The following is a 15,740-nucleotide window of genomic DNA, read 5'->3' on the forward strand; positions in this document are numbered from 1 at the left end:
GTAAATAAAGTAGTCAAAAGTTTAGTATTTGGTCCCATATTCCTATAATGCAATGACTCTACAAATTTGTTGGACGCACTTGCAGTTCGTTTAGGTTGTGTTTATTTTTTTGTGCCAAATATAAATTTATGGGAAATAATATATTGTGTCATGTTGAGGTACATTTTATTCTAAATAAGAATATATGTTTTTAAAGACTTCGACATGAATGTGGATGCTACCATGATTACCAATAATCCTGAATTGATCGGGAATAATGATGAGTGAGAAAGTTACAGAGGGCCAAAGATCATACCCCCAAGACATGCTAACCATTCACCATTACCGTTAGCATGTCTTAGCATGTCTTTAATGCCTACCTCTGAGATTTAAAAATAAATTGTTAAACAACATTTCTTTCTCTGAGCAATTGTATTAGTATAAAATCATTTCCAAAGGAAATTGAGCATATAATATAGCTCAGTATTTGAATAATTGATTTTATACAGTCATTATTGCTCATCTTTATCAAGGGTGTCAATCATGTCATTCCCACAACATTAATGGATCTTGGTATTTGCAATAAATCTCTCCTGTAATGGTCCTTTTTGGTCAGAAGGTGTCTCTCCTGTAATGGTCCTTTTGGTCAGAAGGTGTCTCTCCTGTAATGGTCCTTTTTGGTCAGAAGGTGTCTCTCCTGTAATGGTCCTTTTGGTCAGAAGGTGTCTCTCCTGTAATGGTCCTTTTTGGTCAGAAGGTGTCTCTCCTGTAATGGTCCTTTTTGGTCAGAAGGTGTCTCTCCTGTAATGGTCCTTTTTGGTCAGAAGGTGTCTCTCCTGTAATGGTCCTTTTTGGTCAGAAGGTGTCTCTCCTGTAATGGTCCTTTTGGTCAGAAGGTGTCTCTCCTGTAATGGTCCTTTTGGTCAGAAGGTGTCTCTCCTGTAATGGTCCTTTTGGTCAGAAGGTGTCTCTCTTAACACTTTGTTTATACATATTGTCACATCCAATATGTATCCACATCCCAAACATAAAGCAGGATAATACCTTGAATTAGTTCTTCGTTTCGTCACACAAACACTGAGAAGATATAAGGATTGGGAAAATGCAACGTCTACATAGTTTACACACACAGGGCACGCACCTGGCCCCCGAGCTTACATTTCTACATGTGTGTAAAGTTTAAACTGACTCCGGAAACAGGAAATAAAGAGACCACAGAGCTGTTTGCATTCATTTCCACTCTTCTCTGTTTTCATATTGTAACCATTTGGTACAGAGTACTCTCCTTATTTTATTAATACGTCTGTCTGTCTGTTTGTCTGTCTGTCTGTCATTACAAAGAGGGAGAGAAGAGAACAAACTAGACTCATTTAGTAAATATATTTACAGAATTCATTTTGTGAGATGAAAGAAATCTTAATCTTGTGATCTTTCAGAAGAAATGCTCAACAACAAAACAAACACTTGTGGTTATTCTGTTCTTCATTAAAACATGGAGACTTGTTATCAACATACCGTGAGATGCTGTGATGGAATACTATTGACATAATACATTTACTACCAATGATGCATCTAATTGTTTACTACCAACTTGGTGGGAGAAGAATATTCAAAAGATTAACATCATGTATCTTGACGATTCCTTTATCCCATCCATGCTTTTCCGTCAACTAGACAGAACGTTCACATTGACACCACCTAAAAGATGAATTCATACTCGCTCAGTCTCTCCACCTTTTCCATTACAAAAACCACAAACGAAACACAGTTGGTAACACAGTTTTCCCTTCTAGAAGAGAAGAGAAGAACCATATCCTCTCAGGGGATGTCCATGCCTCCGTTAGAGGTCTGTGAGAGACGTCTCTCTCCTTCACAGCCTAACCCTGCACCACTGCTGTCCACGTTCTCCTTGCTCTCGTCATCCTGCTCCTCTGACCGCTGTCTCAGACGCAGGCCGGGGTCTCTCTGAGACGGGATCTGGAAACGGGAGAACGAGCCTCCAGAAGATCTCTTCTCTGAATGGAACCATTACAGCAAGAACAGGATACAGAAACACAAACATTTAGCCTGCTGTACTGTTTTCTGGTGGACAAGACCACATTGTAACTAAGTATATCTTGGTAAATTATTCATGAGTGATGATTGGTGAATCTGACATAGTCATCTTGTTATGAACGAGAACAGTGGTTGTTGGCAGGTAAGTCATCAGTGTACCTGTGGTTTGAAGTTACTGTGTCAAAGACAAGAGGGATGCTAGAGGCACGGGTTTACAGTAGAAAATATGATGAATAACACAGAAATGCACGAGTACGTCTTATCAACGCTATGCTTAAAGAAAGAAGTACACTAAAATGAGGTTGTCAAAACCTAGTTACGACCTCAGAGAAAGAGGGACATTTCTCACGACCTTTAGCATACACCTCCTACTGTACAGTAGTTCTGCACATCGCATGTCTTACTCGCTCCCTGCTCTTTGTGCACAGTTAAATGTCAAATCGCAAGGAAATGTGTGCCCACTCAAGTGACCTCATTGCATCACACGATGCTGAACACTTGACAAAATGGCAACATTTCAATGTGTGTGACATACCTCCTGGTCCAACTGGACTCATCAGCCGGTTCATCTGAACATTCCAGTGTTTGACGTTGGTGCTGGCTTGACGAAGCTTCCTTTGGGCAGCCTATCAGGACACAAGGGAGATTGAAACATATGGAACAAATTCACACTAAAGACATGAATAAGGCTCTAATGTTAACCACATTGATGTTAGTGTTGATAATTAATCCCAATCTAAATATGTGAAGGGAAGTAGTCAGTGTGTTGATAACGGTAGGCTACTCACCACAACGTCCTGGTCGACCCGGTGTCGGTTGGCCCTGACCTCCTCCAGCTGCCGCTGAGCCTCCTCCAGAGCCCGGGTCTTATTCTCCATCTCTTGCCTCAGCTCCTGCTTCTCTCTCTGGGTCTTCCGGATGTACTCCTCCTGCTCGTCCTGGAGGGCCATCAGGGCCTTCATCTTCTCTTCCTCCTCAGACAGCAAACTGGGCAATACAGATTCAAGGTTTTTTAGAAACATGTCAAGTTAAAACACACAGGGCATACAGTAGTCAGTAAATATAGCATGATTTGCTGGAGATTTAGAAAGAATTTGGTAACACTGTATTTAAAGCCAACTTATTACAAGCATGGACGAGCCTATATTCTTTATGATATCTTTGCCATGTCTGAGATTCTTTGTGAGCTTTGACCAGCAGGGAACTTAACGCTTGGTATTATATGCACGTCAGATCATTTATTTTTTTGCATGTAAGATTGAGACAGAGCCCATGCAAACCCTGTCATCATATCCAACAGATCGTAGCTAGACAACTTCCTCTGCTAAAAACTCTACTTCCTCAGGAACCTCACTAACGCAACAGCCCACCCTTCAACACTGATCAGCTTCTCACCACCATCTGTCTCCCTGTGGTGTGCTGTGTTCAATAAAAAGACATGCAGCTTATACGTGCTAAGTGGATGCGTTTTCACATGCCGACTGCTAGCCCTACCTGAGTCTGTCTATGGAAGTGAATATGTTTGAAGAGGAATACTGTGTGTGTGCGCATGTAGCACCCTACCCAGTCTGTGCGTATCTAAAGACCTCTTCGTCCTGTCTGGCCTTGATCTCCTGGTGCAAGGCCTCCTCCAGACTCATCTGCAACCCCTCCAGCTCCTTGATCCTCTTCCTCTGCCGCTCCGCCTCCTCCTCCTTCAGAATCATCTCTGCTTGCATGCTGGCCCGCGACTGGAGAGACACACACAGCATAGAAGATCTAGACACCTAGCCCAGAGCATTGTGATCGGCATAAACAGTGTTACTATACACCCTGTCACCCACTCTAAATCTGCACCAACCATCCTCCACAGTACACAACACAACCACCACCCTCCTCCTCCTTGACACAGGTAAGCACACACTCAAAACAGAAGGTTCTATAGACTGCCAAAAAAGGCAGTTGGATCTTGGATCATAACCATAGCGGATCCCTTTTTGGTGCTATATAGAACTTGTTGTAAGGTTATATAAAAGAACCATGCTCATAAGGTACTCATTGGAACCTTTATGGTGCTATAACCACACTCCTTTCTTCCCTTCACCCTCTCCCCCTTTCCTGTTACTAGCTGTCCTCACCGCCTCCCTCCCTGTCCTCACCACCTCTCTCCTCTCCATCCTCACCGCCTCTCCATCCTCACCGCCTCCCTCCCTGTCCTCACCACCTCTCTCCTCTCCATCCTCACCGCCTCTCCATCCTCACCGCCTCCCTCCCTGTCCTCACCACCTCTCTCCTCTCCATCCTCACCGCCTCCCTCCCTGTCCTCACCACCTCTCTCCTCTCAATCCTCACCGCCTCTCTCCTCTCCCTCCCTGTTCTCACCGCCTCTCTCCTCTCCCTCTCTGTCCTCACCGCCTCCCTCCCCTTCCTCCCTCCCTGTCCTCACCGCCTCTCTCCTCTCCCTCCCTGTCCTCACCACCTCTCTCCTCTCCATCCTCACCGCCTCTCCCTCCTCACTGCCTCCCTCCCTGTCCTCACCACCTCTCTCCTCTCCATCCTCACCGCCTCTCCCTCCTCACCGCCTCCCTCCCTGTCCTCACCGCCTCTCTCCTCTCCCTCCCTGTCCTCACCACCTCTCTCCTCTCCATCCTCACCGCCTCTCCATCCTCACCGCCTCCCTCCCTGTCCTCACCGCCTCTCTCCTCTCCCTCCCTGTCCTCACCGCCTCTCTCCTCTCCCTCCCTGTCCTCACCGCCTCTCTCCTCTCCCTCCCTGTCCTCACCACCTCCCTTCTCTCCGTCCTCACCGCCTCCCTCCTCTCCCTCCCTGTCCTCACCGCCTCTCTCCTCTCCGTCCTCACCGCCTCCCTCTCTGTCCTCACCGCCTCCCTCCTTTCCCTCCCTCCATTGTCACCGCCTCCCTCCTCTCCCTCCCTCTCTGTCCTCACCGCCTCCCTCCCCTTCCTCCCTCTCTGTCCTCACTGCCTCCCTCCCTCCCTCTCTGTCCTCACTGCCTCCCTCTCCTCCCACCCTCTCTGTCCTCACCGCCTCCCTCCCTCTCTGTCCTCACCGCCTCCCCCCCCTTCCTCCCTCTCTGTCCTCATCGCCTCCCTCCCCTTCCTCCCTCTCTGTCCTCACCGCCTCCCTCCCCTTCCTCCCTCTCTGTCCTCACCGCCTCCCTCCTCTTCCTCCATCTCTGTCCTCAACCGCCTCCCTCTCCTCCCTCCCTGTCCTCACCGCCTCCATCCCCTCCCTCAATCTCTGTCCTCACTGCCTCCCTCCCCTCCCTCACTCTCTGTCCTCACTGCCCTCCCTCCCTCCCCTCCCTCCCTCCCTCTCTGTCCTCACCGCCTCCCTCCCTCTCTGTCCTCACCACCTCCCTCCCTCTCTGTCCTCACCACCTCCCTCCCCTCCGTCTTCACCGCCTCCCTCTGCTCCCTCCCTGTCCTCACCACCTCCCTCCCCTCCCTCATTCCCTCTCTGTCCTCACCGCCTCCCTCCCCTCCCTCCCTCTCTGTCCTCACCGCCTCCCTCCCCTCCTTCACTCTCTGTCCTCACCGCCTCCCTCCTTTCCCTCCCTCCATTGTCACCGCCTCCCTCCCTCCCCTCCCTCCCTCTCTGTCCTCACCGCCTCCCTCCTTTCCCTCCCTCCATTGTCACCGCCTCCTTCCTCTCCCTCCCTCTCTGTCCTCACCGCCTCCTTCCTCTCCCTCCCTCTCTGTCCTCACCGCCTCCCTCTCTGTCCTAATCGCCTCCCTCCCTCCCTCAATCTCTGTCCTCACTGCCTCCCTCCCCTTCCTCACTCTCTGTCCTCACTGCCTCCCTCCCTCCCCTCCCTCCCTCCCTCTCTGTCCTCACCGCCTCCCTCGCCTCCCTCCCTCTCTGTCCTCACCGCCTCCCTCCCTCTCTGTCCTCACCACCTCCCTCCCCTCCGTCTTCACCGCCTCCCTCTGCTCCCTCCCTGTCCTCACCCCCCCCCCCCTCCCTCATTCCCTCTCTGTCCTCACCGCCTCCCTCCCCTCCCTCCCTCTCTGTCCTCACCGCCTCCCTCCCCTCCTTCACTCTCTGTCCTCACCGCCTCCCTCCTTTCCCTCCCTCCATTGTCACCGCCCTCCCTCCCCCTCCCTCCCTCTCTGTCCTCACCGCCTCCCTCCTTTCCCTCCCTCCATTGTCACCCGCCTCCCCCTCCCTCCCTCCCTCTCTGTCCTCACTGCCTCCCTCTCCTCCCACCCTCTCTGTCCTCACCGCCTCCCTCCCTCTCTGTCCTCACCGCCTCCCTCCCCTTCCTCCCTCTCTGTCCTCACCGCCTCCCTCCCCTTCCTCCCTCTCTGTCCTCACTGCCTCCCTCCTCTTCCTCCATCTCTGTCCTCACCGCCTCCCTCTCCTCCCTCCCTGTCCTCACCGCCTCCATCCCCTCCCTCAATCTCTGTCCTCACTGCCTCCCTCCCCTCCCTCACTCTCTGTCCTCACTGCCTCCCTCCCTCCCCTCCCTCCCTCCCTCTCTGTCCTCACCGCCTCCCTCCCTCTCTGTCCTCACCACCTCCCTCCCTCTCTGTCCTCACCACCTCCCTCCCCTCCGTCTTCACCGCCTCCCTCTGCTCCCTCCCTGTCCTCACCACCTCCCTCCCCTCCCTCATTCCCTCTCTGTCCTCACCGCCTCCCTCCCCTCCCTCCCTCTCTGTCCTCACCGCCTCCCTCCCCTCCTTCACTCTCTGTCCTCACCGCCTCCCTCCTTTCCCCTCCCTCCATTGTCACCGCCTCCCTCCCCTCCCTCCCTCTCTGTCCTCACCGCCTCCCTCCTTTCCCTCCCTCCATTGTCACCGCCTCCTTCCTCTCCCTCCCTCTCTGTCCTCACCGCCTCCTTCCTCTCCCTCCCTCTCTGTCCTCACCGCCTCCCTCTCTGTCCTAATCGCCTCCCTCCCTCCCTCAATCTCTGTCCTCACTGCCTCCCTCCCCTTCCTCACTCTCTGTCCTCACTGCCTCCCTCCCTCCCCTCCCTCCCTCCCTCTCTGTCCTCACCGCCTCCCTCGCCTCCCTCCCTCTCTGTCCTCACCGCCTCCCTCCCTCTCTGTCCTCACCACCTCCCTCCCCTCCGTCTTCACCGCCTCCCTCTGCTCCCTCCCTGTCCTCACCCCCCCCCCCTCCCTCATTCCCTCTCTGTCCTCACCGCCTCCCTCCCCTCCCTCCCTCTCTGTCCTCACCGCCTCCCTCCCCTCCTTCACTCTCTGTCCTCACCGCCTCCCTCCTTTCCCTCCCTCCATTGTCACCGCCTCCCTCCCCTCCCTCCCTCTCTGTCCTCACCGCCTCCCTCCTTTCCCTCCCTCCATTGTCACCGCCTCCCCTCCCTCCCTCCCTCTCTGTCCTCACTGCCTCCCTCTCCTCCCACCCTCTCTGTCCTCACCGCCTCCCTCCCTCTCTGTCCTCACCGCCTCCCTCCCCTTCCTCCCTCTCTGTCCTCACCGCCTCCCTCCCCTTCCTCCCTCTCTGTCCTCACCGCCTCCCTCCTCTTCCTCCATCTCTGTCCTCACCGCCTCCCTCTCCTCCCTCCCTGTCCTCACCGCCTCCATCCCCTCCCTCAATCTCTGTCCTCACTGCCTCCCTCCCCTCCCTCACTCTCTGTCCTCACTGCCTCCCTCCCTCCCTCCCCTCCCTCCCTCCCTCTCTGTCCTCACCGCCTCCCTCCCTCTCTGTCCTCACCACCTCCCTCCCCTCCGTCTTCACCACCTCCCTCTGCTCCCTCCCTGTCCTCACCACCTCCCTCCCCTCCCTCATTCCCTCTCTGTCCTCACCGCCTCCCTCCCCTCCCTCCCTCTCTGTCCTCACCGCCTCCCTCCCCTCCTTCACTCTCTGTCCTCACCGCCTCCCTCCTTTCCCTCCCTCCATTGTCACCGCCTCCCTCCCCTCCCTCCCTCTCTGTCCTCACCGCCTCCCTCCTTTCCCTCCCTCCATTGTCACCGCCTCCTTCCTCTCCCTCCCTCTCTGTCCTCACCGCCTCCTTCCTCTCCCTCCCTCTCTGTCCTCACCGCCTCCCTCTCTGTCCTAATCGCCTCCCTCCCTCCCTCACTCCCTGTCCTCACCGCCTCCCTCCCTCCCTCCCTCTCTCTCTGTCCTCACCGCCTCCCTCCCCTCCCTCACTCTCTGTCCTCACCGACTCCCTCCCCCTCTGTCCTCACCGCCTCCTTCCTCTCCCTTCCTTTCTGTCCTCACTGCCTCCCCTTCCTCCCTCTCTGTCCTCACCGCCTCCCTCCTTTCCCTCCCTCCATTGTCACCGCCTCCCTCCCCTCCCTCCCTCTCTGTCCTCACCACCTCCCTCCCTTTGTTATCGCTTCTTTTCCACCGTCTCCCTCTCCCCTCCCAGTCTTCACCTCCTCTGCCTCACGGAGCTGCACCTCCAGGGCCCGCTGCATCTCATCATGCTGCTGACGCCTCCTCATCTCGTCCTGTTCCAGGAGAACCTGGGCCTGCCTCTGTGCCTCCTTCAGGAGCTCCAGCTCGGCCAGCTTACGCTCCTTCTCCTCCTGGAGGGCCCGAAAACGTTGCAACTCCTCCTCTTTGGCCAGCCGCCCCCTCTCCCGTTGCTCCCTCTGCTCCCTCCTCTTCAGCTTCAGGTCCTTGTGGAGAGAGGTCTTCCCTTCAGTGTGTAGACGGATGGCTGTCTGAATGGCTGTGGGGAGGGAGGGGGATAGGCTGTAACAAGTTGTACAACAGTACTTCCACACAGGGCTCACATTATATATTCACTCTTAGAGGAGCCTGAAGTCTATTGGGAGTGAATGCATTATTAGTAGGAGGGATCACTGAGTAGAAGAACATGCCCCACAGACCTGCTGTCCATTCTTGTCTCTGCTTGGTGTCTGAGGCACTCATCTCATAGGTCTTGGAGAGAGTTTTCAGACAAAACATACACCTCTTCCCATCTCTGTCTGGCAGAACCTCCACACAGCAGTCCCCGTCCAGAGGGATGTTTCCCTGGCGATCCTTGCGGTCCTCGCTGGTGTAGTAGGCCAGGGTACCAGGCCTCAGGGTGAACCAGCGCTCCTTCCAATTCCTCCTCAGCTGACCCTTCTTCCAAAGATACCCCTGGAGGCCACAAAGTCAACACACACATTATTGACATAGAACAACGTATCACTGACACATCCCCTTTTGCCCTTAGCAATGTTTGCAAATCTTTAAGGTGGTGGCAGCAATATGGTGGAAGATTCATCACTACATAGTTTATACACTCAGTTGCCAGTTTATTCGGTACATCCATCTAGTACCAGGTTGGACCTCCCCTTTTCCCCCAGAACAATCTGAATTAAAATGTTGCTCAATTGGTATCAAGGGACCTAATGTGTGCCAGGAAAACATTCCCCACACCGTTATACTACCGCCACCAGTCTGTACTGTCGACACCAGGCAGGATGGGTCCATGAACTCATGCTGCTTACACCAAATCCTGACACTGCCATCATCATGACGCAACAGGAACTGAGATTTGTCGGACCAGGCAAACTTTTTCCACTCCTCAGTTGTCCAGTGTTGGTGATGGCGTGTCCACTGGAGCCACTTCTTGTTGTTTTCAGCGGATAGGAGTGGAACCTATCAGCTGCAATAACCCATTTGTGACAAGGACCGACGAGTTGTGCGTTCTGAGATGCCGTTCTGCTCACCACTGTTGTACTGTTGTACGGTTATTTGCCTGTTAGCTTGCCCCATTTTTGCCATTCTCCTTCAACCTCTCATCAACGAGATGTTTTAGCCCACAGAACTGCCGCTGACTGGATGTTTGTTTGTTACACCATTCTCTGTAAACCCTAGACACTGACGTGTGTGAAAAGTCCAGGAGGCCGGCCATTTCTGAGATACTGGAACTGGTGCATCTGGCACCAACGATCATACCACGCTCAAAGTTGCTTAGGTCACTCATTTTGCCCATTCTAACATTCAATCGAACAGTAACCGAATGCCTCTATGCCTGTCTGCTTTACATAGCAAGCCACGGCCACGTGACTCACTGTCTGTAGGAGCGAACCATTTTCATGAACGGCGTGGTGTACCTAATAAACAGGCCACTGAGTGTACATATCCCTTCAGACATGCTAACATCAAGATTTTCTGGCCAAGCGGGAGGGACCGGCTGAGAGACAGACAGACCATACTGCTGTATTGTTTTCAGGTAGCCTACCTCTTTGAGGACATCACCGACTATCTCCCTGTACACCTCCTCTATGGCCATGCTGGTGATTTCCTGGTCCATGCCTCTAGTTACCTTCCCAGAGTTCATCATGTCCAGGAAGGACCAGACAGTGAAACCATTCTGCTGCACTGTATCCTTGGAGATGAAGTCCTCCAGCTCCACACAGTTGAGCTCAACACTCATGGCCATACACATCTTCTTGAGCAGGTATTCCACCTGAACAAATAAAGCGTGGAGCATAAATATTTGGCATAGAAAAAGACATTGACATTGTATATTGTGGTGAGAATGGTTGCCTTTCACTTGTTTTGCCACCAGTGAAATGTATTGTTTTTGATTGATAAGGTAACCTCCTCCATTTTGTTTTTAGTGAAACAACCTTGACTGCTGGTTCTCACGCAGAGCCACTGTGCTCTGCTCTAAAAGCTGCCTGTAGCTTATCATAACAACACTGCCAACAGCAGTTGTGAAAAACAGACTACAGGAAACCAGAAGCTGTGTGACATGCAAGCCCAAATTTACTGCACATAAAGGACCACAAGTCTGCAATTCTTTTCAGAGGTTTGGCAGGTTATTACTAGGACAGGATGGTGAAGTTGAACTTACCTCATCTGGGACCATAATCAGAGGGTATTTGTCCTCTGACAGAAAGTTAAACAGGCACCAGAGACTAAAGGCATCCTTCCCCGGCAACACGTTCTTATTGTCCTTCCCCGGCTTGTAGTTCTTCTTAGCAGTGAGAGTCCAGCAAAGCTCATCTACTTGTTCCTTGACAAAACAGCCCTCTTCTACCTGTGTGCAGGAAACATAATAATACACACAATGTTGAGTGAGACTAACAAAAACATAAACTCAGCTATTGCCATGATGCGTGCATTTCATTACCTTGTCCAGTATGTATTTGTTGAGGTAAGGCATGTACCCCTGGCTGGAGACCGGTCCATCATCATCATCCCTGAAGTGTTCTTCCAGAGCCACTGGGTCGTGGGGGATGGACAGAACCGTACACAGGTTATGGGACAGAACCTAAAACACATGGACAACAGGTAGATCTGGATGAGTTTTTTTAATTTTTATTTTACCTTTATTTAACCAGGTAGGCTAGTTGAGAACACCTTTATTTAACCAGGTAGGCTAGTTGAGAACACCTTTATTTAACCAGGTAGGCTAGTTGAGAACACCTTTATTTAACCAGGTAGGCTAGTTGAGAACACCTTTATTTAACCAGGTAGGCTAGTTGAGAACACCTTTATTTAACCAGGTAGGCTAGTTGAGAACACCTTTATTTAACCAGGTAGGCTAGTTGAGAACACCTTTATTTAACCAGGTAGGCTAGTTGAGAACACCTTTATTTAACCAGGTAGGCTAGTTGAGAACACCTTTATTTAACCAGGTAGGCTAGTTGAGAACACCTTTATTTAACCAGGTAGGCTAGTTGAGAACACCTTTATTTAACCAGGTAGGCTAGTTGAGAACAAGTTCTCATTTGCAACTGTGACCTGGCCATAAAGCGTAGCAATTCGACACAGACAACAACACAGAGTTACACATGGAATAAACAAAACATACAGTCAATAATACAGTAGAACAAAAGAAAACAAAAAGTCTATATACAGTGAGTGCAAATGAGCTAAGTTAAGGAAATAAATAGGCCATGGTGGCGAAGTAATTACAATATAGCAATTAAACACTGGAATGGTAGATCGGCAGAAGATGAACAAATACTGAACGTAACAGACGTCAATATTAGTATCTGGCCAAGACCTGTTTATAAACCTTGTACAGACTTGTCTCTGTCAGACAGAAAAGAGCATGAAATACTTTGGACCTGAAACACAAAAGCTGAATCATTGCAGTGTTTTAGTCTTAGAGGAAACGTGCATCATGTACCCATCACGTCAAAATATAGGAGAAGGATATGGTGAAACTGCTGACCAGGCATGTGTGATTTACTCAGTCAAATATCTATTGGGTTACTTCAAGAGAGCTTCTTGTGTTCACACAACAATGTTCCAACTGCCATTTTAGACCTTCTGATAAGATTAAGGATGCTCTCATGAAAAACAAGAATAAATTACTGGACCTTACTGAAATAGAAGTTGAGAGATATGTATCTTATTTTGAGAGAGACTCAGTAAACCCGTGTAGAATTTTCTGACACATCATCACCACATCCTGTCCTCCTCCCCTCCCTCACTCACTCAACCCTCTTCTCACAACTGAACCAAGGATTTTATTGGGATCCCCGTTATCTGTTGCTGAAGCAGCAGCTGCTCTGCCTGGGGTTCACACACAACATGACATGTGACATAATACAGAACATTTCACTACACACATTTTAAATAAGCACAATGGAAACATAAAAGTTCCTCTGGATAGTTACACGCATACATACTGTACACTGGTACATATACATGTGAGTTATAGGGGAGAGGTGTGTTGTGAGGTGTTTTATTTTTTAAAGCAAATGTAGCTGTTTGCTTGAATAATTTGAGATGGGAAGGAGTTCCATGTGATCATGGCTCTACATAAGACGTTGGGAACCCTTGAATTCATTCTGAATTTCTGTGTCTGGTGGCTTATGTCTGTCAGAGCTATATGTAAGTTGATTATACAGGGAAGTTTGACAATATTTCACAATATTTCTCACAAAAACAAAAATGAATGCAGCCAATCTCTCCTCTACTATGAGCCAAGAGAGACTGACATGTATACTGTTGACATTAGCCCTCTTTCTACATTGAAGGGCAAGACGTGTTGCTCTGTTTCGCGCCAGCTGCAGCTTTTCTAGGTCCTTAGTTGCAGCACATGATCATATCATCAGGCAATAGAGATGATTTGATAAAACTAGAGCTTGCAGGATTTGTTTGGTCGACTGTGGCGTAAAAAGCAGAGCATCTCTTTATCACAGACAGACCTCTCCCCATCTTCACAACAATTATTCCTTGACCATGACACTTTACGGTCTCAGCTGACACCAAGAAGTTCTCCCCCCTCAACTTGCTCAACAGCCACATCATTCATTACCAGATTCAGCTGAGGTCTAGAACTTAGGGAATGATTTGTACCAAATACATTGCTTTAAGTTTTAGAGATGTTCAGGACCCAGTTTATTATTAACCAACCACCCATTACAAAACTGACCACAGCTCTTTGTTTTAGGGTTACAATGATTTCACTAGCTGTGGTCGCTGACGTGTATAATGTAAAATCATCAGCTACATAGACACACAAGTTTTGTTTAACAGTAAAAGGCCCTAGAGTGTTACCTTGCGCTACAACACACCTTACATGTTTTACATTAGAGAAGATTCCATTAAAGAAAACCCTCGGTTCTATTGGATAGATAACTCCCAACCCATGATATGGCAGCAGATGTAAAGCCATAACACTTAAGTTCTCTCAACAACAGGTTATGGTCAATAATATCAAAGGCTGCGCTGAAGTCTAACAGTACAGCTCCTACAATCTTCTTATTATCAATTTATTTTAGCCAATCATCAGTCATTTGTGTCAGTGCAGTACATGTTGAGTGCCTTTCTCTATAAGCATGCTGAAAGTCTTAATTCTTTTTCAAAAAGTTGCTAAGAGCCGGCAGCAAGTTGATTGATCGGCTGAACGAGTAAAGGGCACTTTATCATTCTTGGGTAGCGGAATGACTTTAGCTTCCCTCCAGGTCTGAGGACAAACTTTTCTCCAGACTCAGATAATAAATATGACAAACAGGAGTGGCAATACAGCCTGCTATAATCTTCAGCAGCTTTCCAGCTAAGTTGTCAATACGAGATGGTTTCTCACACTAACTTCACAGAATTTAAAATTACAATGCTTTCTTTCATTATTAGATATTGTATGCATGAATATGTTGGCTCACAGTTTGTTGTTGGCATTTCATGTTTGCGTTTGCCCACTTTGCCAATGAAATAGTCATTATAATAATTGGCAATATCAAAAGGTCATGTGATGAATGAGCCCCGAGATTCAACAAAACATGGAGTTGAATTAGTCTTTCTGCCCACAATTTCATTTAAAGTACTCCAAAGATTTTTATAGAATTTATATTAGTTTCATAATACAGTTTCTTCTTATTTCTGTTCAGTTTAGTAATATACATTTCTCAATTTGAAAGAACACCAAGACCTGCGTGTCCTGGGGACCTTCAGCCTCTATGAACCTGACTCCCTGGTCTCTAGACTGGCCCATACTCCAGGCCAGTCTGCCAGTACCAGCATGACAGGGATAAGCCTAGTCATGAGGTTCTGATAGTGAAAGCCAGGCCAGGAGCACATGGCTGAATCATGGAGCTCGATGGAGGAGAGTGGGACTGGTCCCACACCATGTAACAATATAGCCTGGTCCGATGTTTGTTTGTGCTCTGGCCAACTCCATTGTTCATTGTCAAGCCAAGCAGCATGACAGGGGCATGCTAGCACCAACACACTGGCACTCAGGTTCATATCAATATGCACTGAAGATGTACGTGAACTGTAGTACAAGTGGCGATGTGGTGACATGTTATATTCACCAGCTCTCTGGTCGTGCTCAGTGCCACAGTACCAATTGCACTGCATGTGGTGACATCATGGACCAGCCTGGTCACAACTTGGTGATAAGGCCTTCCATTCATAGAAACACAGAGCAAACTGTAACTCTCCAGCTCACACATTGCCTCTACTCTGCACTATTTCACTATCATCAGTGTTGTTCTCCCACCCATGGGAAAAATATAGTTACCACTGCGAGCCCTATTACAACACTAAAACAATCAGCTAATAACTTGACACACACAGAGCATGTGCCATGAAGGTTTGCTCAACCAGGAAATACACTTCATCAGATGAAGATCAGCAGAAAATCTACCACATATCATCTAGCAAACATATACAGCATATCAAGTTATTCAGGACCAGTTCTGCTCATCTTCACTAATATCAAAAGTATATTTTTATTGACCCAGATAACTATATATTATTGGATGACTCCAGCTACCCCAATAAAGATCCTCATGTGGTCGGAAATGAGAGAGCTGGGTGCCTTGGTTAGAAGACGGTGCCCCTAAAACATGGGGCCAAAACCCTTAGTAAAATCCCATCAATTTCAGCTGAAATGAATCCAGGTGCTCACCTTGAGTTGAGACTTGGACACTTTCCCACTCTTCTCAAGATCCAGAGCAGTGAAACCATACCAAATAGACTTGAGGAGCTCTGAGCGTAGGTCCATGTCTACAGCAGCATAACTTTTTCTCTCTCTCCCTCCCTCCTCTCGATACATGCCCCTACGCTGTGATAGCCTCTTGAGCCACCCACACCCAGTAGTGCTTTGACTGTGGGGCCCTGCTTGTGCTGACTGCACTACTAAACCAGTCAGTCTCAGTTGCGCCACCTGCTGGCGGGGCATTGTAGTGTAAGGGTCCAATAACAGACTGACATACTCCTTTAATATTGTGAACAAAAATATAAACGCAACATGTAAAGTGTTGGTCCCATGTTTCATGAGCTGAAATAAAAGATCAAAGACATTTTCCATACACACAAAAAATGTTTTTT

At 49.3% G+C, this 15,740-nt stretch overlaps 1 protein-coding gene across 1 annotated transcript; it reads right to left on the minus strand.

The window, feature by feature from the left end:
- Positions 1 to 392: 392 nt before the first annotated feature.
- LOC109908343 (differentially expressed in FDCP 6 homolog) lies at positions 393 to 15,559 on the minus strand. The gene is made up of 10 exons (XM_020506991.2): positions 15,319 to 15,559; positions 11,080 to 11,220; positions 10,801 to 10,986; positions 10,183 to 10,410; positions 8,837 to 9,092; positions 8,378 to 8,676; positions 3,598 to 3,764; positions 2,823 to 3,021; positions 2,570 to 2,660; positions 393 to 1,994 (listed from the first exon to the last, which is right to left on the minus strand). Exons 1-10 carry the CDS (start codon positions 15,463 to 15,465, stop codon positions 1,798 to 1,800), a joined length of 1,911 nt encoding a protein of 636 aa, XP_020362580.1. The 5' UTR covers positions 15,466 to 15,559; the 3' UTR covers positions 393 to 1,797.
- Positions 15,560 to 15,740: the final 181 nt, after the last annotated feature.

This window comes from Oncorhynchus kisutch, linkage group LG17 (genome assembly GCF_002021735.2).
Source record: "Oncorhynchus kisutch isolate 150728-3 linkage group LG17, Okis_V2, whole genome shotgun sequence".
NCBI classification, from domain to species: Eukaryota; Metazoa; Chordata; class Actinopteri; order Salmoniformes; family Salmonidae; genus Oncorhynchus; species Oncorhynchus kisutch.

Coding starts and splice junctions, on each gene's coding strand:
- LOC109908343 (XM_020506991.2), bottom strand. CDS start 15,465: ATGTATCGAGAGGAGGGAGGGAGAGAGAGAAAAAGTTATGCTGCTGTA. Junction 10,411..10,800: donor TGATTATGGTCCCAGATGAG/GTAAGTTCAACT, acceptor TTATTTGTTCAG/GTGGAATACCTGCTCAAGAA. Junction 3,765..8,377: donor AGCTCCGTGAGGCAGAGGAG/GTGAAGACTGGG, acceptor GTGTCTCTCCAG/TCGCGGGCCAGCATGCAAGC.